Source organism: Podarcis vaucheri (assembly GCF_965113315.1).
Source record: "Podarcis vaucheri genome assembly, chromosome: 1".
Lineage (NCBI taxonomy): Eukaryota > Metazoa > Chordata > Lepidosauria > Squamata > Lacertidae > Podarcis > Podarcis vaucheri.
In genome coordinates this window covers 59,353,974-59,381,016 of record NC_138759.1, presented here as the reverse complement: position 1 = coordinate 59,381,016, position 27,043 = coordinate 59,353,974, and the positions used below count along the sequence as shown (strand labels likewise).

General features: G+C 42.6%; 2 protein-coding genes across 2 annotated transcripts in view; one reads left to right on the top strand and one right to left on the bottom strand.

The window, feature by feature from the left end:
- The window catches only part of ABTB2 (ankyrin repeat and BTB domain containing 2), a 146,000-nt gene extending 126,298 nt beyond the window's left edge, over window positions 1-19,702 (bottom strand). The window contains exon 1 of the mRNA XM_082224358.1: window positions 18,210-19,702. Coding sequence (XP_082080484.1) covers window positions 18,210-19,083 — 874 coding nt within the window. The 5' untranslated portion in view covers window positions 19,084-19,702. The remainder of the gene's footprint in view (window positions 1-18,209) is intronic.
- Window positions 19,703-19,842: 140 nt separating this feature from the next.
- The window catches only part of LOC309533773 (catalase-like), a 47,819-nt gene continuing 40,618 nt past the window's right edge, over window positions 19,843-27,043 (top strand). The window contains exon 1 of the mRNA XM_082225350.1: window positions 19,843-19,998. Within this exon, the coding sequence (XP_082081476.1) occupies window positions 19,975-19,998 (24 nt within the window). The 5' untranslated portion in view covers window positions 19,843-19,974. The remainder of the gene's footprint in view (window positions 19,999-27,043) is intronic.

Sequence of the window (27,043 nt, the reverse complement as noted above, 5' to 3'; positions counted from 1 at the left end):
CTAGCTACAAGAAGTTCAGAAACTGTAGAAGTCAAAAGAAGTTTAAAAGATTAATAAAGTCATGCCAAAGTCTTATAAATAATGAAGTCATGCTTACATGCCAAGTATGAACAATTTTTCTGACAGATCTCCAGGCTTGTAGCTGCAAAGTACAAGCTGTATTTCCTTCCCTGCTTCTCTACTGGTTTGATGTAACTTCTCAGGAAGGAGTAGGAAAAATCCATTCCTTACGAATGGGAAGTTTTGGTGCACATTTCTGCAAATCGTGCAATAACAACTGAACTGATTTTGGCTTTGGCTTACTAATGGTTCCTTGCCATCCTGGAAAAAAGGGACAACTGGGGTGCTGCAGTGTTCTGTCCTGGGCTGGTTGATGTTCAGCATCTTTGTACAGAACTTGGATGAGGGTATGCTCATCATATCTGCAGATGACAGCAAACAGTGAGAGGTAGCCAATGCAGCAGAAGACAGAAATGGGATTCAAGATGACCTTAACAGAACAGGGCCAAAACTCACAAAATGAATTTCACTAGGGACAAATGCAAGGTTTGACACAGATGCAGGAAAAAGCAGCTGCACAAACATAAGATGGGGGACACTTGGCTTGCCATTAGTACATGTGAAGAGAATCTAGGGGTCTTAGTAGACCACAAGCATAACATGAGTCAATGAGAGGTGGTGGACTCTCCTTTCTTGGAAGTTTTCAAGCAGAGGTTGGACGGCCACCTGTCATGTGTGATCTAGTTGAGATTCCTGCATTACAGGGTGTTGAAATAGACGACTCTTGTGATCCCTTCCAACTCTACAATTCTATGATTCTATGATTCATAAAGATAGCAGTTTAATGATTAGGGAGCACTGTGTTCCTGGGGAAGAGTTCCCTGCCTTGAGTATTAATACTCAAGCTGTGAGTAAGGGATTGATGCTGCCCACTGCAGAGCCAAGTAGATAACATGAAAAGCAACGTGCAGAAATGAAAGTGGAGTTCATTTTGATTCTTTACTAGGATCAAGGCTACAACTTTAAACGGAAAGAGTCACATGAGGACACACTGAACTCTATCAAGCAAGCAAGTCCTTAATTCTCTTCCACCCAGATCTTTCCATGCACTTAGATCTTTCTACGTTGCAAAAAACAAAACAAAAACCCAAACACTGAAATCTTCATTTTATGCTATGAACAGAGTGAGAACTAATCCAGTGTACCCTAGGCTCAGCAATAGTCAAAATGGCAAATGAGTGTATGGTGACAATGAAAAAGGTGAATTCCATGCTAGGCACAGGAACAGGGCTGATAAGAAGATATCCAGTATCATAGTGTACTTTGAGCATATCTATGGTGCACATTTGGAAGACAGCATGAGGTTCTGATACTCCTATCTCAAATCTGGGGAAAGTGCAGGAAAAGTCAATCAATATGATCAAGGGGGTAAAGCACACTATCTGTAAAACAAAGCAAGGATTAAAACATCTTTTGCATCGTTTTGGTGTAGATGTAAAAAAAGATGACCAAGGTTTATAAAACTGAACAGTGTAGAGATAGCAGACAGATCAAAAAAGAAAAGTTATCCCTCTCTCGTAATGTTGTGACTCTGCCGCGATCAATTTAATTGATTGGCTGTAGATTGAGGGCTTTCCCAAGAAAGCGCTTATTAAAAAAAATTCACAATTAACTAACAGAATGCAGTGTCACAGGATGTGTTGATGATCGCTAACTTAGATGTCTTTAAAAGGAGATTGAAAATATATGCAGGGTAGTCTATCTGTGGCCGTTTGCCATGGCAACTAAATAGAACCTCAATATGCTAAGGTCTGATCTAACATGATTCTTCTTGCATAATATAGACTGGTTCCTTTGCCATCTATAACTCACCACAGGTGTTCAAGTGGTAAGTGAACTGACTCAGTAGGGTCACAGGGTAATGCGGCTATAAATGAAGACCCATATATATGAATGCCTAAGTTAAAATTGCAGTGCCTGAGTGAGGAAAACATTAATGCTTTTAAAATAAAGAGACTAAAATATGAATTCTACTAAAATCAAGTCAGTGCTGCTCTGCGTCGCTTATTTGGTAGCACTGCCTATGCTGTTCTCTCGGGTTCTGTTAACTAAAAGCTTGACACTATTTGTGTGTATTTTGGATCTTTTCCCATCCTACCATGATTTCCTGTCTGAGTCTGCTGCCCGTGGCAACAGGAGAAAATTGTACAGGGTTTGCAGATGGTTCCAGTCCAATTGATTCTTGCCAGTTTAGCATCTTCTTCCATAGCAAACCCATTACCTAGGTCTTGGCTGTGTTTCAAGTGCTGGCTTTCTGCTAGTAAAGTCAATCTATCTTAATTCTGAAGGTGCTGTTTGCCTTAAGGCAGCTGTGACCTTTTGTGCAGTGAGGGAGGGGGGGGTGTGGAAACAAGGAAAGAAATACCTAAAGTAGCTGCAGCGTAAGCCAGAGAGTTTAAAGCTACCATTCGTGGGTAGCACTGGTATTCCACCGGCTGGAATTAGTTTTCTCCAAAAATCTTATACAGATATTTGGCTCATAGATCATTCTACACAACAATGACCTGTAATGAACACCACTAATTCACTGTCTGCAACAAACAAAAAAGACATTCAAATTATAGGCAAGTAGGAAGTGGCAGAAAGGAATCTAAAGGGTTTTTAAGTAGAGATTTCAGCTTGCGGGAGAAATGTCCAACCCACTGCACTAAACTGATTTTTCTTCTCTCTCTCACACACACAATCTAATGGAAAACCCCCAAAGATGAATGATGAATAAAAGTAAAATTAGGTCCTTTTTCCTATGATGGCAATTTTAGAGCCAAGCTAATTTTTGTGCTGTGAGAAATGTCAAGATCATTTTTATGCAAAAGAAAAAGCAGTGGATAATTGCAAGTCTTATTTGAAAACATTTCAAGGGTATCGGTGCCAGTAATACTGTCTGCTAATTTCTTTTCAGACCACTGACCATCATTTTTGGGCATTCTCACAGATGAGAAAAGGTTGTAGCTGGCTTCAGTTTTCTAATTAAGGCTTCATCCTGAGCTGTCACAAAAGACTTAATACTTCTGGGAACAAGATATCATCTACAATGAATTTCGGGCCTGGCTTTCCCTACATTAAGTCTCATTTATTTCAGTTAGACAGATCCAAGCACATTCTTATCTCCAACCCTGAAATCTCTGGGATGTAGTGTACTTAATCCTTGACTGGGTGGTGCCCAGCAACTGTGTTTTTTCCTGATGATTATGTATTTTGAGATTATTGACAGACCACTCATCCAAATGCTGCTCAAGACTGTTTTTCTAAGGACTTGGGCACATATTATACTTGCCACGGGTAAGCCTCATGCTTAGAATGGCTTACTGCATAGAATGATGACTTTGCATAGGGAGTCTCCACACACCCACACCCACTCACCCACCCACCCACCCACTGTGGCCTGTCCAAGCATCACAAAGGAATAATTACAACCATATGCGCCAAGAAGAATTAAAATGAGATTGCAAAGAAATAATAAATACTAGTAAGATGTGTGTGAATACGTGTGTGTGTGGTTGGTGCCAAAATATCTCTAAGATTTGATGCGTTGGCAGATTTGTGTGCTTATGTTTCAATGAGACTTGAGGCATGTCTATTCCCCCCCCCCCCCGATTGCAACCAATATAGTTTCTAAATCAGCTGCTACCAAATGGTGCACCGTGATTCACCTAATGGATTCCTGAATTTTCTTGATAAATTGCCAGACTTGGCAGCAGTTAATTGGGAACGAGTCAACAAAAAGAGTTACAGATATATGACTTCATTGTCACCTTTCGAAATCAATACATGGTTCTTGGCAAGGACAAAACTATCAATGAGTAGACTTGCAAGAGCACTAGAAAATAATTCTATAAATTGAAGAGGGGGAGAGTTCATGAGTTCCCGTACAAATTGTTACTTATCAATTATATTTTCCTGCTCTAAACTGTCAACAAAGAATGTTGTTGTTATTTGTATTTATAACCTGCCTTTCTGCCTGGAGGCTCTTAGGACGGCGTGTAACATTTCATGAAAATACAATGCAGCAAATATAACATAAAAACCATAAAACCAATGGCGAACAGCAATCCAGCAGAAACCAATTCTTTAAATCTGCCATCTCCACATGCCTGAAGGAAAAGATGTACTCATGAACACTAGTGTATTTTTGACAATTCAATGCAAATTCAAGCCAAGAACTTGCTGAAAATATGCAAGTGATCTTCAGACTAAACAAATATGATAAAGCAAGCGAAGAACAAAATGTAAGTTATTGTACTGGAAGCTCCTTAGAATACACGCACACTACTAATAACTATAAAATCTCCCATTTTAAAACTGTTTAGGCTATGATCAAGTTAAAATGTTGGCATAAATATTAGCGAAAGCTTAACCTCTGTAAGTTTATTTACACAACTCTGCTAAATAATAGAATCAAAGAATGGTATGATTACTAGATGAGCTATTTTGAAGGGGAAACCATGCAAAATGGGGAATAATGCCTATGCTTCACCTCAAACCTAAGGACATTTATTTGAAAATAGTTTCCACTGCATTCTGCAATATCTGTTCCTATACAAGAGTGTTTTGGACGACATCTTGGATGGCAGAAGACTATCACTCCACATGCAAAGCTATTGTCGTATACTACAAATCTCACCTCTACCACGAATCCACGAGATTGTCTTAGGCAAGCCATGTCCTCAGTCCCCAAAATTTAGAGAATAAAAAATGACTTTCCTTACAAGAGTGTTGTCAGAAATACTGAGATAAAATATATGGAGCACTTGGAAAAGTTTGGAATGTTATATAAATCATTGTCATTACATCAAATATAGGATAGCTCAGTTGGCAGAACATGAGACTCTTAATCTCAGGTTCAAGGCCCATGTTGGGCAAAATATTCCTGCATTGCAGGGGGTTGGACTAGAATGATGATCCAAGTGGTCCCTTACAATGCTATGATTCTATGTTCCAGTACAAATACAGAACTCTTGGGCACATGGCACAGATCTTTGTACTATGCCAATCAAGCTGTTCAGTTACTGAACATATCTATTTCACATCTGGATCCAATTGTGTCTGTATATCATGATGTGGACCATAGCCATTTATTTACAATTCCCCATCATTTTCATAATAGGAACTAGCAAAAACCATTCATAGTTGAGCTAAGGGATTTGCTACCACAAGATGCAGTGATGGCCACCAACTCGGATGACTTAAAAAATGGATTAGGCAAATTCACAGAGGATAAGGCTTACCATGGCTGCTAGTCACAATGGCTATATATCACCTTCAATATCAGAGGCAGAATACATTCAAACAGCAATGTTGGGGAGCAATAGAAGGAGAGTGCTCTTATGTACATATCCTCCTTGAGGGATTCATAAGGTGTGGTTCCCATAAGGTGTATAGTTGGCCAATGTAGGGAGAGAATGCTGACCTTTGGGCGTGTATTTAATTCTGACTCTACATGAGCTCCAGATTAAATCCAGTTTGCTTTTTAGTGTGCTAAACTGTGTTCTGTAGTGATAGTTTCTGCTCTTGTTCATCTGCAGAAGACACCTCCACTCCTAATCCTCTTTGTACAATCCGCATTGGTCTAAAGGCTCACTCCTAACTTGGTACAGAAATATATATTTCATGCATGATGACATAATTTATGTTTACATGTATCATAATAAGAGGCAATATAGTGGCATTTGTGTAGAAAAATACAAAACCAGTATAACCACCAAAACACCACTTTCCTCCCTTCCTTAACAAACAGCATCTTCCCTGCTTGAGTCTTAGGTGCCATTCAACCAATACCACCACTTATCTTGGATAAGCAAATCTGCACAAGAAAAATTATGGGATTGCTTTTTTAAACAGTTAAATATAGTACTTCACAGTTTGAAGCAACATCAAGCGACAATCAACCCTGTAATTACTGGATTGCAAAATTACAGTGTAATGTGACACAATATGGTTCACACAGTTTTGATTTTGCTACATAATCTAGGAGCTCCTGATCATTGCTTATCATGCAAAACAGAAGTACAATGAACAAATATTTCCTTATAGATCATTTCATGGAAGATACATGCTGTTACTTTCAATATGTTGCCTTACTCGCCTATTGTTAGAGCTGTACAAGTTGTTGTTATATTTCCTGCCCTTTAGATGGCTAACAACATTTGAAAATGCAACATTCAAAACAAAATTAAACCCTAATCTAAAATACAATAATCAAAACATAAAACATTCAGCAATGCAGTTATATCAATAAGTCTCACTAACTGTTGCATTTGGTTGTGCTGGAACACATTTTAAGCTGGCAAATGGTGGACAGTCCAGCCCATAAATTTTTCAGTAAAGCAAAACAAGCAAGGGGTGAGGGGTTTATTGGGATTGCATTGTAATCCTGGGTGTCTCATCACATTGTTTTAAAAGCTTCTACTAACTGCTACAACTAACAGCCACTAACGCCTACTGGGCACTGTAATTACTTAACATGCAACACAACAAGTTCCAGTTTTCAAAGTGGGCATATAATATACAAAGTGTGCATTGTATTTCCACATAACAAGTTATTCTCTCTCAGTTATTCTCAGTCCGGCACTGGTACTCAAAGCAAATTACTGGGCTCTAGTTCCCCAGTCCTCAGTCTATGACTTTTGCACCAAACTGGGTTCGTGGATCTTGTGGTTCAGGTAAAAAACAAATCTGATCTGCTAAGCCTTAAGTCTGCCTGCCCCTAAGATAGGCTGCTGGAAGTTCCATGTTTATGGGGCCAGTCATACAGACCAAGTGTCCCAGGGGAGTAGCGTGGTGATATCACCCCCCTCAGGGATGACACCCAGGGTGGACTGCACCCACCCTTCAGTGATCCCGACTTCAGACTTGGATTGATCCTGAACCTTATTTCCTGACCTTCAGCCTTTGCTGGTGCTGATTGACCCTCTGATTTTGAATGTGGATTTGGCATACCGACTAGCTGCAAGGGTAGGTCTGGGAATCAGAACAAGCATTTTAATGTCCACATATGCCATTGTAGTAGCCACTGTGGGGAAGCAGAGAACAGTTGCCAACAGTACCACAGTCAGTAATGAGTCCCTCTGAATCATAAAGCGCTGTGTCAAGGTGTCCTTGCACTTCTCCCTTCCATCTTCAACACGGAACAAGTGCCCGAAACAGCAATGCCAAGTCAGATATCTACATCCTCAAATATTCTACATACAGCACCAATGAAAACTAGACCTCCAATTCCCAGATGCTTCTATTTAAAAGGGAATCAGCCAGGGTTAGTTTTTGACTGTGTCCGAACCCACCAGATCCTTTGCTTTCAGTCAGGGCAAAAGAGCAAATGTCAGAGCACAGCCCTAATCGGATGGGCTTTGACTGGAGCGGAGCACACCTCACTCTGATGATAGGCAATGACAGGTCTCATTTTTCTGAATGAATTCCTGCAGGAGGGCTGTTGGTTTTTTTAATATGTAGGTGGTTTCTTTACCATGATTTCCAAAGACCGACCTTCAGTTTCAGGAGGAAATAACTTTGCAATAGGAATCCCTCACGGCACCTAACCTGCATAAATCTCAGTGCTTGTAAAAGAGTAGGGACTTGCCACTGTGCGATGCCAGCTGTCGTAAAGGTAAGCAGTCCACCCACAAAGCTCAGCGAATGTATTCTGGTGCAGCCCTGCTGCAACTTGGTGCGGTTCCAGATCTAAGCCACTCCATGGCTGTGACTGCCAATTGTAACAAGTCATGTGTAGGTTTCCTGAACATGCACAATGATTCCTTTGGGACTACTGTGAGAACACAAAGTCCCCCCTCCCTTTTTTTAAAGTATACCTTAAAACAGCTTGTAACTCAGAGGTGTAAAACAGAAACATGGCCATCATTTTAACCTATTAACTTTCTTGCTTGCTTATCTATAGCATTTTCTTGCTATTCTTTCCAAGTTACCATCAGGCAATGGCAACAAGTAGCTTTATTGAGCTAGCATTCTTGTTGACCGCAGCAACTGGTTGATCACCAACCTCACATTTCTTGTGACACATATATACAGATAATTGCACCAGGTTTCACAATCTCTTTCAGCTCCCATCTTATACACACTAGAACTCCAGTAATATTCTTTTCCTCTCTCCACCAATTCTGATTCTGAGAATTGAGAAGTTTAAGAAGATTAAGAAATTATGACAAATAACTGGATACCCCAGAATGTCTTACTAACACTTTGCCATGTGACCAAAATATAAGACAGTTCCTTATCACATTACAGCTAGTAAATCTGTGAGAGGAATCCACACATGCCCTATAGTAGGGATGGAGGAGAAATTTAAAGTCTCACTTAAAGTCAAATGTACAAGATTCACACTTTCTGAAACTATTTGAATCCAAACCAAGCAATTTCTCAAAATTCACACTTATGTGGATTTTGCTATACAGTTCACCAATCAACCAATGTATATAAACATGGATAAATTAGGGGAATATGTGCATATGAAAATGCATTATATGAGGGGAATCTGCTTACAAAAATGTGTAAATTAGTCAAAACTGCATATGTGCATTAGGCGAAACAGGCACAAAAATCCTGGTGAGTTTTCATGAGGATAAAAGAAAATAAATCACAAAATGCGGAAAACTGAATTCAAGATTGGGAGAAAACCCCCCTGAGAAAACAGACTCAGCTTTCCATCCCTACCTACAGGTAATATGTCAGTTCTACATAATGGGCTGTTATGTACCTAACATAATAAAATACTCTGTGATCTCTGCATAAGAACTTAGCTTTTATCTGTGCTGCCTCATTAACAAGAGGAACATATTGGGACCTGTTCACACATGCACGTCACTTCATATTTCTACACTTGAAGGCTGTATATTTGTTCACATATTACATTCAGTGAATGCACCATCTGTATTTACTGTATAAATAGTTGAGCTGTTATTCACTATGCAGTTATTTACTATCATGCAGTTATTCACTATGAGTGTACACTCTATGAACCTATGCACACAAGAGCTGAGCTGCACACATCAGCAAGTGTACACTTTTCCCACACAAACACCTGTACATGAGTGGAGACAGAATATACCTGCCTTTCAGTGTGACATGTGAACCAGCCTTTTAGGGATGTTTGCCGAGTGTGAAGATCAACTCCGTTGAAAAGCATTGCATTTTAGTGATGTTCTTATCTGTGGTGCTACATTTATCATGGCCAGTTCACACAACCAAGTCATCGCTTGATGTGACAGTCAAGGTACAGGCCTGCTTGTGAGAAGAACCCATTAAATTATCCTGGCAGTTTGATTGCCATTGGAGTGTCAGAGGGTGTGAGAATCTAATTGTGTTTCTAGGCTGTTTTTGTATTAAGGGCTACCCATATGATTCAGACTGACTGTACCTGTTGGGGAAACCCGTCATTTTGCAAAGAGGGTGCGGACTGCCCTGGCATAGTCAACATGTAGACAGTCCTTCCAAGCAAACAGCTGACTGTATATGATTCATTTTATTGCTGAAAACCAGACATTCAGAGTAACACATGATGAACCAGGCCAAAGAGTTTTTGAACAGTTTTGTATCGTGATGCACTTGCTATCCAGACACTTCTAGCAAACCATAAGCTGAGTAATGTTCTTCTACCTTGCTAGTTTATTGATCACATTTGCAGCTATTTCCCCCTGGCGCACAGAATCCCACAGAATGTAGCAGTGACAATAATAGCTTATTAAAATTAATGAGATGCTCTATGAGCACTTCAGTTAGTTCGGCTCAGCTAACCAGAAAGCAGTTTGAATACATAACACACATTACAAGGTAATTTCACTGTTCGGCACATGAATCTCAACAGAGAATTAGAACTGTGGCTTTACGCTGAAGAACAAACCAATTTTCAGTGTTGTCATTAAAATGAAATGCAACATCAAAATAATAATGGCCCATTCCTATCAGCACAATTTAAAATACACCCTAGCTTTTCCTCTGTATTTAACTTGCAAAGGTGAGAAAGGAAATAAATATAAAGAGATGTGCCATTAATCAAACATAGCCTTGGATGTTTTCCACAGGTCTGAAGCTTTGTGCTTCATTATTTAAGGAGCTATAAATACACCATCCATGTTCCTGTCTGATATGAGTTCATTTAATCAGTAAAATCAATGCACCCATACAATTAAGCAACTGCTTGACAATGTTGAAGACGGGGTCTACCTTTAACGTGGGACCCGCTACTGCCAACTTGTAACATAGGATTGTCTCCTTCCCCTCAGCTGTAAACTCTTTGTCTTTTTGCTGCTTTCCCTCTCTCTTCTTTTTCTTTTCCCCTGAAAAGCAGAACAGTAGTGGTGCCATGGTGTGACTCGCCTTAAGTTGGAATCTGACCCCACTTTAGTCATGACACACCAGTTGAAGACCAACATTCTGAAGGACTTCCTTACTTTATGGGAATTGGGTCCCAATGCCTTCGGTTGCTCGATACTAAAAATGCAAAGTAGAAGCGGCGTTGTAGCTTTCTAAGCCAGCCTCACTGCAGTAGGTAAGTTATTGGTCTGGTATAATAATATTTTATGGAGTGACACAAATAAAACTAGACCAGGGATTTGATGCATGTTCATGTTGGAGAGGAAAGAAAGAAATGTAATGGTTGGCCTTACCATTAAACTAAGTAAGGTGGCCACCTCAGACAGCTGATTTTGAGTGTCATGAAAGGGCAGCAAAGTTTTAGTTATTTAATTTACTAGTATTGTATTTTCTTGGCAGAGAGGAGGAAGAGGTGCCTTGAATACTAGGCACATTGATTTGGAGAGGGGGTGACAAAAAAATTATGTTTCACTGAGCAAAACATATTGGGCAGACCCTGGTGAAATTATTCCTATTGGACGACTGCTTTAATTCTTGAAATACTTACTTGGCCCATAATCTGGTTTAGCTCTTCTAAGAGTATGAGCTTGTATTTGTTTGGCTGACTATCTACACACTTTCAAGATGAGATCTGTAATAGCATTATTGTATGTTCATGCTGCCCCACTTACCTCAGCTGGATTAAGTTCCAAAGGAAGCTATTTACAAGCTCTGTTTCCTTATTAGAGACTTATTGTAGCTTTGTGAGTCATTTATTTACAAATATGCACATATTTATGTATGCAGATCTGGCAAGCACAGGGAAATATAGTGCTTTAAAGCAGCATCAGTTTTTCCAAAGCAAATAACTCGCAGGCTCTTTCCAATCATCTCTAAGACTTAGAACACTGTCTCTTTGCTGGTCACCTTTTATTTCCCAGCTGCTTCTGCAGCCACTTCTCAAGGGCATGTTGGGTCCCACCTCAATGGTGACCATCAGTGCTCATTGAAGAAACATTTTCAATCAAAAACAACTGAGCAAACAAGCATCTTCAGCTGGTTTCTAGAGGCATCAACCAATCATCTGTGGCCATTAGTATGCAAACAAATTAATCAGACTGTGGTCTGGTTTATACATCATGCTAAGCCAAACCATGGCTTTGCTCAGGATGGCACAGGAGCAAAAAGGGCCCGGGGAAAAAGTGATTGCGAGTTCTGCTCCAGGAGGTTAAATGTCCATGCATTCATGCTACATGAACCATTGCTCTATGTATAATCCCTCTGTTTCGTTTTTAAATGTGTATGACAGTGGTTTTCAACCAATGTGCTGTGGTACCCTGGAGTGCCTTGAATGATGGTCAGGGGTGTCGCAGGCAACACTGGCCTCTGTCCCTCTTTCCTTCCCTCCCTCCTCTGATGCCCTCTCCAGTTTTTGCTTCCCAAAGGCTTGCACAGCTGTTTGTTTTAGCAGTCCTGGTGACAAGCTCCCCATGTGATGCTGCCTCTGGGGCTGGCCAGGAGGTGCTGGTTGCCAGGAGCTGAGGCGGCCTTGGAGTAAGCAAGCAAGTGGGTGAGGAAGCCCAGCCAGCCAGCTTGCCAGCCCTTGCTGTTGGGGATGGACAGACAAGTCCTAGGCCCCTGTGGGGAAGTGTGAGGAGTCACCTCTTTTGGGGGCAGAGGGATGCAACTCAGAGACCAGGGGCAGCAGCTGCCTGCCCAGAGGACTCCCAAGGAGAGGGGAGGTGAGAGAAGGCTGAGGGAACAAGGGAGGGTATTCAAAAAAGAGTGAGAGGCTGCCAGCTCTACAGGCATGGGGTTACATAACTGGGCTCCTGAGCCCCACACGGGTGCCGCAGAAATGTTGATCAACAGAGCAGTGTACTCAAAAGGTAGAAAATCTTTGGTGTATGCCAATGGCTATATCTTTAATGGCACCATACAGCTTTGTTATCTTCTGTTTATCATAATGATGTTTCTCAAGCTTCATAATGCCATCTTTCAGTGTCTAGTGGTGAGTGATATGGGGGTCTAGACAATTGAATTTTCACTGCTTGGTCAATCAGCTTTATCTATGTAATTCTTAAAAGGAGAAAATAGAGGTGTCAATGAAAAAATATCTGTGTACTGTATCTCAACTGCTGTTCATAAAATTTGCTAGATAAGCCTTTATACAACCCATGTCTTCATTCATGTGTATGGAAGAGCTAAAATTAGAATGGAATCTTGCTTCTCATATAAAGATTTTCAAAAGGGGGTTCAATTACAAAATTAACCATTTACATTGATATAAGCCACTTTGAACTCTATGAGAAAAGCAATTTAACTAATTCATTTAAGAGTTAAATGGAGTATGTTTATCTCTAGAATCTTTTGTACACTGATTTATGTGTGTTCACTAGATACGTATGCTCTGTATATTAAGGTTCTGATGTCCCTTTTATCTGTGTGGCATAGCATATTTTTTTCATTAGGACTGACAAATGTGCTGTTTCTAATTGTACACACACACAAAGAGAGAGAGAGAGAGAGAGAGAGAGAGAGAGAGAGAGAGAGACTCCCTTTTTACAAAGTGTTTGAACATAGCAAATATTGCTTCCAGAAAGAGAATATGGATGTGATTAATTAACAGACGTAATTGGCCTCCTCCACATTATTGTAGAAAGTTATCCTGAAACATTTGCATATATACACAAATAACTCAGTCCATTCAGCAATTAATAAAATTGACTCATGAGATGTTGATGACAATATAGAAACACACACTTCACAGAAAATATTCCAGCCTTCGCCTTCTTCACAATCCTGCAACTTTCTATGTAACCAGCATTTTTCCGGGCCGTAAGTACTTGTCTGTATGTCACTTCAAGACATAGTTAAACTAAACTAAACTAAACTAAACTAAACTAAACTAAACTATAGTTTAAAAGTGAATGTACAACTGTACCCATATTCTGTTCTTGGCTTATCTCTTGTGCTTTGTTTCCCTCAAACAAGCACAGGTTCAGACATAACACCTCCCAGCAGCACATCAGCAAGAACTGGGGATGAACAAAGGACTTGTGATGTCATCAGTATGCACCAGCATGGTCATAGTTACATGTAAACCATAGTTTGGTTTAACTATGGCTTAAAATACCATATTAACCAAGCCATTGTGAGTTTTGAGTATGCAACATATAGAAGAAAGCTCAGTTTTGCCCTTGGTTTCCATGGGATCAGAAAAAGAGGGTTCATCTACTAAGCACATTAAGGTGGACTCTTACTAAACTACTTGTTCATACCTAAGCACCAAGCAAAAGTGTGAGCAGTCCCCATAAGGAAAGGGCAAAGGTTTACACAGATGTTTTGTCTAACCATTGCCAGTTTCGGCAGTGCTAGTGATACTGACTCTACTAATCCCTCAGGCTGTCATTTGAACCAAGGGAATCAGCACAGGAACTCAGGTTTGCTGAATAATCACCCTGACACACAATTTCTCTGCCCAGAAGCACCCTAAAGAAACTCTGAAAAACACATAGTCCAGATGTTCAGCTTATTGTAGTGAAACTGCTAAAACTAAATAATATATAGTGTTAAGTATATAAACACTACCGACAGCTGAAGGTGCTTCGCATGCATTAGCTGAGTAGTCTTGCAACCGTATAAAGGTAGGTCAACACTATTATCCCCATACTGCAGATGGAAAAGGATGGCTGATGTTGAGAGATAGGGGCATGCCTAAGGCAACCAGTGAGATAATGGGCGAGCCGAACCAGGGACAAATCCACACTTCCAGCGACTACACTGCACCTAGTTAACAACTGTTCCTGCCTCTCCAAGTGCAATGAATGCAGTTTTGCCTGTGGATAAGCAAGAGAAGGAACAAAGGCACAATGTGATTACTGTGAGATCCCAAGTAGAGAGATACAATGAAGCGCACAAGGTGTGTTACTAATTGATGGTTGCCCTACTGATCCGCAGCAGTGATAATTAGCCCAAAGTGCAGTGCATACAGCAGGCATGGGGAGCCTCCGGCAGGTGGCCCTTCAGGCATCTCTGTCTGACCCTTGAGACTCTCCCCAACCACACCCCTCACCTGTTCTCATTTCACAGGCTCCTTGAATGTTTTTGCTTGGATGGGATGTGTCTTTGAATTCTGGTGACTCTTGCTTGCCTGGATGAAGGACTGAGTGAGTGTGTCCAGATACTAGCTCATTGTACAAAGGGGAAACGGGAATTAATTGCTCTGCCCTCGTTTGCTTCTGACCCTGCCCATCACTGTCATGTGACCTCCAAAAGGTTGCACAGAAGACCGGGATGAAAAATGCCCCCTATCCCTGGGATCCAGCTTAGTTATTCATAGAAGGTGGGCTAGCACCAAAGAAGAGATACTCTGAGGATCAGAGAGACGGTTATACAGTACCTTCTGCTATAATCATTGCCTGCATCCTAGTGATGATATATGAAAAACCAGTGACACAAGCAGTAGAATGTGAACAGCATTCAAACATGAAAGAAAGACTGCCTGCTTTGATCTCTTATAGCCCCAGGCAACACAGTCTTCCAAAGTTGTAGTATTTTTGACCTAGACTTCACATTTCATAGAAAACAACGATCAGATCACCTGACTTTTGGGTTTTTTCCTTAAAGGCAGCCATGCGGCCTTCAAACTTAAGCAGAGCAGTGGCCTCATGTGGTGTGTTGTCTCTGCACATATAAAACCCAACAGAGTCCATGGGTTGGTGCAGTGGTTAGAATGCTGGACTAGGACCTGGAAGGCAAGGGTTCAAATCTCCACTCAGACTTGAAGCTCACTAGATGGCCTTGGGCCAGTAACTAACTCACAGTTTAAGTTACCTCACAGGTTGTTGTGAGGATACAATGGGGAAGAAAACTATAATACACAAGCTTGAGCTCCTTGGAGGAAAGGTGGGATACAAGTGTAACAAACAAACAAGTTGTTAGTAACATAGAAGAAGATTGAGTCTATTCAGACAATCCACTGTTCTCAGTAACTCTGGGGTGTGCATATTAACTTCTAGAGAGTAATCCAGCATCAACTCAGAACAACAAATGTGTTAGGAATAAGGTGACATTTCCTCCTCATACTTTTATTCTTAGTTGAAAGAGAGAGAGAAGAAAATTCAGCCTCAACTCTTCTCCTATCCAAGGACCACAAAATCAATTTTGTTTTGCAAATTGCAAGTGAAGGTTATTAGAGTAGTCAGAGTCTTGCATTCCAGTCCCGTTAACACAATAAACACACTTCTGAAACTGAATTAAATGCACATGTAGGCACAGGGAGATCAGAATTTATAACTCAATAAATACAATTTGACAAAATGATCTAAAAAAAGCATACAACATTGTCAAATGAAACCAGTCCCTTGCATGACTAATTGACGCTTGGATGCAACTTGTGAATGTTACATAACTGGCAACCTAAATGTTCTGAATACTTATAACCATTTCCTTTCATATCTGTTTATATTTCCATGTAACACAAGCCTCTGTTCATTCAGTTTCTTCTTCAGAGATAACTCTTTCTCTCTAGGGACTCTTTAATTCAGCAACATGCTTAACCATACATATTTATTCTTCTGTTTCTCTCTATAATGCACCACAAAAGTAGCAGTGACACAAAACAGTTAAGATATAAAACATATCCTTGCATTTCCTACTGTTTTACTTCTGGCACTAAGGATAGCGAGTGGGAATAGATATTACTGTATCTAGGTAGCACAAATATCAAATATGGTATTTGCATATTTGTGATACATAACCATTGAAGAAGGACCAGTGAAACACATTATAAGAAGTATGCATACATTGCACATGCATCCAGCAGAAGAATGTATGACACTGGGAAGTTTGGTGAATTGACCATAGTTTATACATATTGGCCACACAGATAGCATCTTAGGCACATAGAGTAGTATAACATTATCAGTTTATCTTTCTGCCTCAGCGGTACCTATTTATTTGTACTGGTATGTTTTCGAACTGCTAGGTTGGCAGGAGCTGGGACAGAGCAACGGGAGCTCACCCTGTCATGCAGATTCGAACTGCTGACCTTACGATCAGCAAGGCCAAGAGGCTTGGTGGTTTAGACCACAGTGTCGCCCTGGTTCCATCACAGTGTCCCGTTGCGCCAGAAGCAGTTTCGTCATGCTGGCCACATGACCCAGAAAAGCTGTCTGCAGACAAACACCAGCTCCCTCGGCCTGAAGGCAGAGATGAGCGCTGTATCCCATAGTTGAAATTGACTGGACTTAACCGTCCAGGGGTCCTTTACCTTTTTATAACATTTTTAAAATAACATTATCCACAGTTCTCCTTCTCTCACAATACTAGATCCTGTGGTCATTCAATTAAACTGATTCATGGCATACAAAAGGAAGGACCATCACGCAGTGGTCAGTTAAAGTATGGAATTTACTCCCTTAAGGTGTAGTGACAGCCACTAACCCTGTTGGCTTTAAAAGGTGGTTAGACAAGTTCATGACGGATAAGGCTACCATTGACTCCTAGTCATGACATCTGGTTGCCACTGTGAGAGTGGGATGCTAGACTTTTCTTCGATCCAGCAAGACCCTTAACTACTTGCCCATGGCATGCCCAAACTGATGCAAGCTAAATTAGCGTTTGCCTATGCCATGCATATGACCACCCAGCCACAGGCTGATGCAGATGGGATTTGTCTATGGGTGGAGTGTTTTCCCACAGCCACCAGTTGTGGCTGAAGTAGTTGTGACAACATGCCCTTGAAATGAGTTGCTGTACTTCCGCATACAGCTCTGTTTCCTGCCCTAGAGGAGTTTATCAATCTCACTTGTGCAATCAAGAGCAGGGAAGTGAAATTGATGAACTTCAGCTGGACTTGCTGCTATGGTGAAACTGATGTGGGACACCTCCGAAGATGCCATGGTAGAGCCAGGCATCCGAACACTGCTTCTGTTTCCTCCCCACATGGATTCCTGAGACGGCTTCTCCAACTGTTACTTTTAATGTTCTCAATGATATTCATAGAAATGGGGTGGGGGGAGGCTGGAGTGATGGAGCTGTATTGCTGGTTATCTTGCATGGCACTTAAGATATGTATGTAAGCAAAAAAGACAGGAGTGAGGAACCATTTATTGCCCGAAGGCTGCATTTCCTTCTGAGCATCCTTCCTGAGGCCACATGCCAGTGGAGGTGGGGACTGAAGAAAAGGTGGGTGGAGCAGCGAATGCCGATTTTACCTTGGTACATTAGGCTAGTTACGGTTGGCAATCTAACCTTCTGCAGAACAACCCTGGCATTGTTTGAACACTCATATAGCTCAGTCAGTAGAGCATGAGACTCTTAATTTCAGGGTTATGGACTCGAGCCCTACGCTGGGCATTGCAGGGGGTTTGGACCTTGTGGTCCCTTCCAACTCTACAATTCTATAATCTAGTTTGTTTATACTATTTCTTTAACTTGCAACTCTACGAATGTACCACTAAATACAGTGGATGTAGAAAGCTCCCTTATACAAAATCAGACCATTGGTCCATTTAGCTCAGTGGTATGCCCAATGATTTAGCTGTGGCTCTTCCCCAGCCCTGCCTGCAGATGCCAGGAGTGGAACCTAGGACCTTCTGCATACAAAACTGATGCTGTACCACTGAGCTACAGCCTTTGCCCTCAAAGGCGAAGGCAACTCCATAAGATCAAACTCATATTCTGCCCATTGGAAAGAAGCAGACTCTTTGGAAGTCTTACCGAAATAAAAGTTTCGAACGCAATCAGAACACAAAAACCAACCATGAAAGGAAGCAGCATAAAAGTAACAAGACAGGCAAAAAGTATGGATCAGGCCCATTGGATTTGCTAAATTGACTCCTTACCATTCGCATTCTTCCCGCAGATCAGGTGCTCATAGGGCTGCAGCACTCCCCAAAGCTCCGCATCATTGTTGATGACCATCTCCAGAACTTCTGCGGAGATCTCACTTCCCCCTCCACCTCCGTCGGGGCTCTGGCTGGCCACTACTCTGGCCTTGATCTCCTCCACCAGGTTCTCCATGCAGGACGTCAAAGAGATGGCCGCGTACTCGTGGATCCTCACCGAGATCCTGGTATCCACCATCCACCTGAAGAACCTGCCCACGGAAAAGGTGAGGCCGCACCTGGCCGACTTGCCCTTCCTCAGCCCGTCGCCGGCGCTCATGCTGTAGAGCGAGAGCGCCTTGACGGTGGCCAGGACGCAGCTCTCGGACAACGACCAGCTCTGGATCAGCTTGATGGCGCTTTGGATCTCGAAGCGCGTGCACTTGGAGTGCATCACGCTCAGGCGCTGCGCCTCCCTGGAGATCCGGATCAAGGGTCTCCGCAGTAACACGGACAGCCTCCGCACCGCTTCTTGGGTGAAGTCCCTCTTGGTCCCCCCTCCTGCTTTCCCTTTCCTGAGTATCTTCCCAATGTCCTCCTCCGTCCAAGGGAATTCCTCCAGGTCGGGCAGCTTGGCGCATCTGGAGAAGATGTCCGCCACTTCGGGGTCCTCGGGCAGGACGGTGTTGACGGTGTCCCAGCTGTTGTTGCGACTGTTCATGGAGCCCGAGTAGTACCACCAGTTGCCCCTGGGCTGAGACGACGCGAAGGCTTGCGAGTTGGACTTGCAAGAGGAGAGGCTGAGCGAGCGGCAGGAGTCCCCAGCCCCATACCCGGAGTCCAGGGTCAAGTCTTCCAGGGTCTTCAGAGTGGAGCTGTATATCCCAGCCATAGGAAAGGAACCTGCGATCTCGCGCCAAGCCAAGGGAGAAAAGAAAAGCAGCAGCAGCAAGCGCAGGACTCAACTCACTAGATCGGGGGCTGCTTCCAAAAGAAGCCCGAGGCGAGGAGCTGGCCGGCCCCGCTGGTCCTTAGGCTCCCGGAGAGGAGTCCCGTTTGCGCTCGAGCTCCTGGGGCTCCTTCAGGTTCTGCTGGGTGCCAGCTGTCTCCATTCCACGGCGAGGGGTGAGATCATTTATTTTCCGCCTCGAGCAAGGATGGAAAATACTGGGGCCAGGAGGAGGAAAAAAGAAGAAGAAGAAGGGATCAGGCAGAGAGAAAGAGAGAGAGCTCTTTTCAGAAGCTCCAAGAGGGCAGCGCCGTTCCCAACGGGGCGCCCTTCAGCAGCGGAGAGAGAAGCCTCCTGGGTGGCTCAGGAGGGCAGGTCAGCCCTTTCCCAGACGGCGATCCGGTGTCACACCGGGACTCCTCCAGAAGGCGAAGAAGAAAGGGAGATTGGACGAGGCAGCCCTGGGAGCTGCTGCTGCTGCTGCTGCTGCTGCCGCCGCGCGTCCCCCGCCCCGTCTCAGACACTTGCAGAAGCTTTGAGCGAAACTTCTCTGGTGCTGCCCGGCTGGGCGCACCGAGTTGCAGGCGGCATGCAAATGACCTGCGGGGAGCCGCACCAATCGGCGGCTCCGGGGGCGGGGCCCGCCGAGGAAAGGCGAGCTGGGCGGCCCGTATGTAAATCTCGACGGGCGGAGCCTGTGACGTCGCGGCGGGAGGAGCGCGCGAGAAGAAAGACGGCCGGAGAGAGAGGGGCGGACAAACCCAGGAGCCGCGACGACAAGCGGGGAGAACTTGGAGCGAGTCTGCTGCGCGACGAGAAACCGCGTGTCCCGTCATGTCCCGCTCTCGCCAAGCAAAGGTAAAGAGGGTGTTGGCCGCCTGCTTAAGCCCGACACGTGTTTATTCCGACCTCCGATTCCCCGTGCGGACGACGCGTAACTTGCAAAACGTGGTTTGCTGGGGAGGACGATTTGTGGAGTTTTCTCTCTTCCAATACTTTGAATTGCACCTGCCGCCCTCTGCACAAGCTCAGTGAACTGGGGCGGTGGGGGAAATCAGACGTCAGCGGCTGGCAGACCGGTCAGTTTCCACAAGACAGACTTAGGTGCTCCAGGTGTTTGCTCGGTTGCAAAATCTGCACAGCTAAAATCCAGTGACAACTGAACACGCTCCTCTCAATGTCCCACAGTTCAAGGTGTTTCCTTTGCTGTTAGACGCTGCCGAGTTGTGCTTTTAACAGGGAAGAAGGCCTTTGAGTTTTCTTCCTTGGGCCACTTGGGAATGTTTTTAAAGTAGGAAGGGCGCAGAATGAATGCACAGGCTTGCCTGAGCCTAAGAGAAAGGTGCTTTAAGCCCCAGGTGTTGAAGGCACCTTCAAGATGCCTTTGCCTCCAAAGAGGCGCTTCGGAGTGCTGCTAATGTGGGATAAAAGGCAGGGGAGTCTTTAGCATATGCACTGTCAGGGTGCAAATATCCGCCCAGCACCCCCAAATTTAGTTTAGCCACCGCTGGCACAGCGCGTCTTTGGTAAATGAGTGCACAAAGTCGAAAGTCCTTTAGTGAAACAGTAGGTATACATTTAGGTAATACCTAGGTATGTATGTATTTTGTTTTTCTAGCTTGATCAAAATTATTTATTATTTCATAGCAGGTAGATAGTTAAGAGCTTAGGGGGATTCAGCTGTGGGTGCCCGGCGCCCCCCAGAATTCGGCACCTGGGTGCCCCTCACCTCTTGCACCCCTGGGTAAAGACAGTCCTGATAAAGGGCATAATTTCATGAGTTCCAGAGTGGGTAGCTGCAAAGTTCCAGAGTGGGTAGCTGCAAAGTTGTTGCAGCAAAATTAAGAGTGTCCTTTATATGTTAGTCTTTAAGAAGTCACAAGACTTTTTTTTTGGTCTTGTATTGCTTCAGTGTTTTTTTAAAAATAGTTCAGGTCTGTATTTGAAGCTAAAAGCTGTGTTGGCCCGTTCCCTTACGCATGCAGTAGACCACTGTGAGAATAGGATACTGGATCCAGCAAGCCTTTCTTACATTCTTAAGTTTGAAAATTAAAACAATGTATTCCATTTTCTACTATGCATTAACAATTTAAAATGTGTTTACACCATTTCTGGTGTGGAAATACCTAAGGGTAAAACACCCACTCTCTGAAAAACAGATTCCAGAAAACAACATGGCAGTGATATGTTGAAACTAAGACACATTCTTAATGCAACTTTTAATAAAGCTCTTGGCTACTTTGTTATTGCAACATGGAAAGATGAAAGGGTGGGAGGAGTCAAGGATTTGGGTCAGATGTCATGATTGGGATCAAGCAACTATAGTTCATGGAGGCAGGATAGTTAGACCAAGATAACTAGCTTAGGCAAGCAAAGGAGCTTCTCTTGCTTCCAAGAGAGTATTTTCCAATCATTTGCAGGAATACAGAGGCTGTGGATTTATTAATCTGGTTTATTATTGAGATGCCAACTCCCCAGGTTTTTGACATTGACTGTAAGAAATGTATTAACCTTTAAAATGCCACAAGACTCTTGATTGGTTTTGCTGCAAAAGGCTAAAACAGCTGCTCACTTTGGAACAGAAGCCAATGTTCATCTGCCAGGTAGACCTCTAAAGCTAAGAAATACAGTCGCACCTTGGCTTTCAAATTTAATCCATTCCGGGAGTCTGTTCGACTCCCGGAACCGTTCGAAAACCAAGGCGCAGCTTCCGATTGGCTGCAGGAGCAGGCCAGACTTTTGGCTTCTGAAAATCATTTGAAAACCAGAACAATCACTTCTCGATGGTTCAGGAGCCGAAATGTTCGAGTTGAAAGGCGTTCGGCTTCCGAGATTCCACTGTACATAAATCATAGCATAACACATAGCTAAGTTTGTTACAACGTGGTGCTGATAACACCAAGGTTGCAGGTTTGATCCCCAGATTGGGCAGCTTCATATTCCTGCATTGCAGATGGTCCCTTCCAACTATGAGATTCTAAATAGGATACACCAAGCAAAGGGCCTTCTCGGTAGTGGCACCCACCCTGTGGAATGCCCTCCCATCAGATGTCAAGGAGATGAGTAAACATATATCTTTTTGGAGACATCTGAAGGCGGCCCTGCGTAGTGAAGCCTTTTCAGGTCTATTGTTTTATTGTGTTTGTATATATGCTGGAAGCCACTCAGAGTGGCTGGGGCAACCCAATCAGATGGGCGGGGTACAAATAATAAATTATTATTAATATGCAAGTATACTGATGTACAAACAAGTAACTTAAGGCTGAAATCCTAATGTTCCACGCCATTTACTTGTGAGAAAGCGCAACTGAATGTGGTGGGGCCTGCTTACAAATAAACATTGGGTTAAGTTTATATCTCTGCCATGAATCTCATAACGTGAACGAGTGGATTGTCAGCCTGTTCATTTACGGCAGCATGCTGCACTCTGAAAAAAGCCTTTGTATGGAAGTTTACACACTTTTGACCTTGAACCATGAGCTGAGTATGGAATACCTTTCTCTCTTACTTAAAAGGTGGGTTTGCCCCACCAATAGCTGCTTTTTATTAGTATTTTAGATGAGCTGTTCTGTAATTGCTTGATACAAGATTGCCACCTTCTGGTAAGAAGGAAGTTCAGCAATGGTAGTGTATTTCCTGTAAGAGACTCCACAGCAAACACAGAAATAATTCCGATATCCCTCCGTCAGAGCGGGTATATAATGTAGCTTGGGGCTACTCCTGGTTCCTTTGCTGTCACTTGAGCTTCAGATGGACTCAGAGGCATGGAATGCCTTTCATCAGTTCGGGCTGGTGGCGCAGATGTACCCCTATCCGGACAACTTTGGTTGTCGCTCTGGTAACCTCTAGGTTAGATTGATTGATTACTGCAACACATTACATGTGGGGCTGCCTCTGAAGACGTATTGAAAACTTCAGCTGGTGCAGGATTCAGTGACCAGGGCAAGACGGTTTGATCCTATTACACCAATCCTGCTCTGGCTGCCGATTAGTTCCTGGGCCCAATTCAAAGTGCTGGTTTTGACCTATAAAGTCACAATACCTCAAGGACCGTCTCTCCCCCTATGAACTGATCCGGATCCTGCATCATTTGAGGCCCTTCTTCACGTTTCTCCTCCATTAGAGGTCTGGAGGGTGGCAACACAAGAAAGAGCCTTTTTCTGTGGTGGCTCCCTGTTTGTGGAATACTCTCCCCGGAGAGGCCTTTGTATTTAGGCACCAGGCAAAAACGTTTCTCAATAACCAGGCCTTTGGCTGATAAAACATTCTATGGCCTTTTAAATGTGCCTGTGTGAGAGGAGGTTATTGCTTTGTTTTTCGTTTGTTATGTATTTTGCTCTCATTTTGTATTTTTATGTTGTGAACTGCCCTATGATTTTCAGATGAAGGGCAATATACAAGTTTTAGCAGCAGCAACAACAACAACCACCTAATGTCAGTGCAAGCAGATCAGCTTATTTTCAGAAATAAATTATTTCATAAAGCAAAGCTAATAAAAAGCCATCAAAAGAATTACAGTGGGTTGCATTTTGGTGGTTTCAGAGCAGTATCTTACTGCTAGAGGTCTGTAGTCTGTTCAGTGCACGTTCACTCCTTTTTTGTGATTATTTTATTGCATGCTATATTTATATTCTCCTACTCTTTTTATTTATTTATATTTATATTTATATACTCCTACTCCTCCTATTCTCTCTTTTTCAGCATTAACATTTACATTGTGCTTTAGAGCAGGCATGGAGAGGCAGTTGCCCTTCCTGTCGGAAGTAGCCAGGGGGTGACAGAAGTTTTAGTCAAGCCACATCTGAAGGTGTTCAGGTTTCCCATCTCTGCTCTGGACTAGCCAAAGTGCTTCATATGCTTGTAGATTAGGGAACCATAGATGTTGCTGGATTGCAATTCCCATTATCCCTGATCAGTGGCCATGCTGATAGAGGCTGATGGGAGTTGAAGACCACAGATTCTCCATCCCTGATAGCAAATTCTCTTGTCATATTTCTAATGCAGAGAAGAAGTGGCTAGCCTAAGACCACCTTCTGGTTTTCGGAATACCCCTAAAGGATACTTGATTTTCATGTTTCAAGATGGCTGCTATGACTGACCCTCCTGTGTGGCAAAAATTAGGTCGCCGTGGTACATTTAATTATTCACATTTGGACCCTACTGTTCTGCAAGAACATGTCCAAGTTGGCTAACAATAATAAAATAAATACCAGAAGTTAATCACATATGGTAGTTGCCAAAGTAACACTAAGCAACTCTTTGTACCAGCGAAATGACTTCTGCTTGCGCAACCCATGCCCCCTAAAATTGTTCTGGGGCTTCCCCCACTCTTCTGGAGCAATTATAGGGCTGGCATGCGATTGGGGGGGGGGGGAGAGAGTCCCATTCTGCAAGCAGGAATATTTCTACTCGCTCAATTATTTTGTTATATATACTGCCCGTAAAATATATTGCTAAATATGGTGCCTAAAAGAGGCAATATAAAAGCCAAGTCAATAAAAAACAGCCAGATAAAACCAACAAAAAGAAAGAGACCCACAGAGACAGTGGCGAATAAAATACAAACCTGCATTAATAAAAAGGTCTTTTTCACCTGCTGGGGAGAAGGGACTTGCATTTGTTTTATTTGTTTTATCTTAATTTATAAACCACTCTATATTCAAAGAGTACCCAGGCAGTACTCAGAAAAAAAATATAAAACACAAAACCCAGCAAGAAATAAAACTGTGGCGGTAAAACAGAATAATTTGAGAAGAGTGAGGAGAAAACAAAAAGTTTTCAATGAACATACAAAATGTAACAATGTTGGGAAATCGTTTCACTGCTAAATGTGCTGGTTTTCTCATTTGCTCTTCCACCTGAGCACCACTTGGGGTCTTCATGGTGAGGAAAATGGGCTTTTATGTTGTGGTGCCTTGCCAGAGCTCAGAATTTGTTTATAAAGTTGGTTAACATACAGTATTCCGCTTCAATAAGTCATTTGGCTGACTGACAAATGTTGCTGGTGAGGTTTATTTTTTTGGTTCCGATTGGTGATTTTAATGTTTTACTGCATTTTAAATGCATTTTAACTGGTTGCAACCCACACTGGGAGCCACTTAAACTAAATAATGGGTTTTTTTGGGGGGGGGGGTTAAAGAAAAAGTAAAACAAGACACAGCACTCAGCAAGATAATGAATATAGTGGTACCTCAGGTTACATACGCTTCAGGTTACAGACTCCACTAACCCAGAAATATTACCTCGGGTTAAGAACTTTGCTTCAGGATGAGAACAGAAATCAGGCTTCGGCGGCACGGCAGCAATAGGAGGCCCCATTAGCTAAAGTGGTGCTTCAGGTTAAGAACAGTTTCAGGTTAAGAACAGACCTCTGGAATGAATTAAGTACTTAACCTGAGGTACCACTGTACAGGATAGCTGCTTTCATGCACGTTTACAAATGTTTTGCTTGATGTTTTCAGTTCTCTGCTACTGCCAAGTTCTATTGCTACTGAATTGCAAATGAAGACATCTTTTAATTTTTTTTAAAAAGGCAAGCTACTGTACAATAACATTTTTCTTCTCTCCTTTTCTCATGCACTTTCTGCAAACTGCTTTTTATGGGCGCACTAAACATGATAAGGGAGACTTCGGATCAGATCCCCCAACATCCTTTTATTTACTTAAAAGAAACTGTGGAACTGGCACTTTCACAAGTGTTACCTTTTAGAATCATAGAATCATAGAGTTGGAAGAGACCATAAGGGCCATCGAGTCCAACCCCCTGCCAAGCATTCCATACCTGCAAGAAGTCAATCTTTTTAGTGTGGCAATACCTATCCTCTGGAATTCACAGCCTATTAATATTGGGGAGGAACCTTCATTGTAGTGTTTTTGATATCAGCTAAAAACTTTTCTTTTTAGGGAATACTACCCAAATAAACCAATTGAGGGGTGGTTGTTTTTTGGCTATAGAAAGCTAGCCAAATAAAAAACAAAGTAAAAACAGCTGCTGTTGTGACAGGCTGGATCGATTGTGGCACTGGGTGGGGGCAGATTGAATCCCTCCCCTCAACACTCTGACTTAAATTGCTGTCCTTCTGAAGCTGTTATAATCCATCAAAGGGATAGAATAAGTCCAATACAGCTAATATCAGCTTTGGAAGAGGTCATTTCAGTTGGGGAAATGGTTTGTAGCACAAGTTAAACCAGGCATCCCCAAATTTGGCCCTCCAGATGTTTTGGGACTACAATTCCCATCATCTCTAGCCACTGATTCTGTTAGCTAGGGATGATGGGAGTTGTAGTCCCAAAACATCTGGGGGGCCGAGTTTGGGGATGCCTGATTTAAACCCTCCACCCTTGCATTTTCTATATAGTTTGGTTCTTAGTTCCTTTAAAAGTGAGTGGTTGAGAAAACAGGCTATTTGTTGAAAGCTGTCATTTTTTTTTAAAAAAAGTCTTTGTTTTGTTTTAGTTGGTTTTTCATCATACTAAAACTTGTTTAGAGAAATGTTTACTTAAGTTTGACCTGTCTTTAAAGCTGCTCTGACTAATAGAAAGGGGGGGGACAGAAACAGGAAAATCATCAGAGTCCCATGGCACCTTAACCACTAACAAGTTTTGCACACCTTTGGCCGGCAAGAGCCTACTTCAGATGCATGAGCAAGAGCAAAACAGGAAATGTAGTTCTCACATGTTTCTAATGGCTCCAATATGTGAACATTACTCATTGTGGATTCTTCCCCAATTTAAGCATTTATTCTATTTATACCTTGCCCTATCCACTGAACTCCGAGCAATGTACGGCAATTTCAGTAGAACGAACATTTCCACTGTTTATGCAGGACTCACAGTCTTAATAACGCCGCAGTCCTAAACCCACATCTGGAAGTAAGAGTCATTGAACTTATGGGGTTTACTT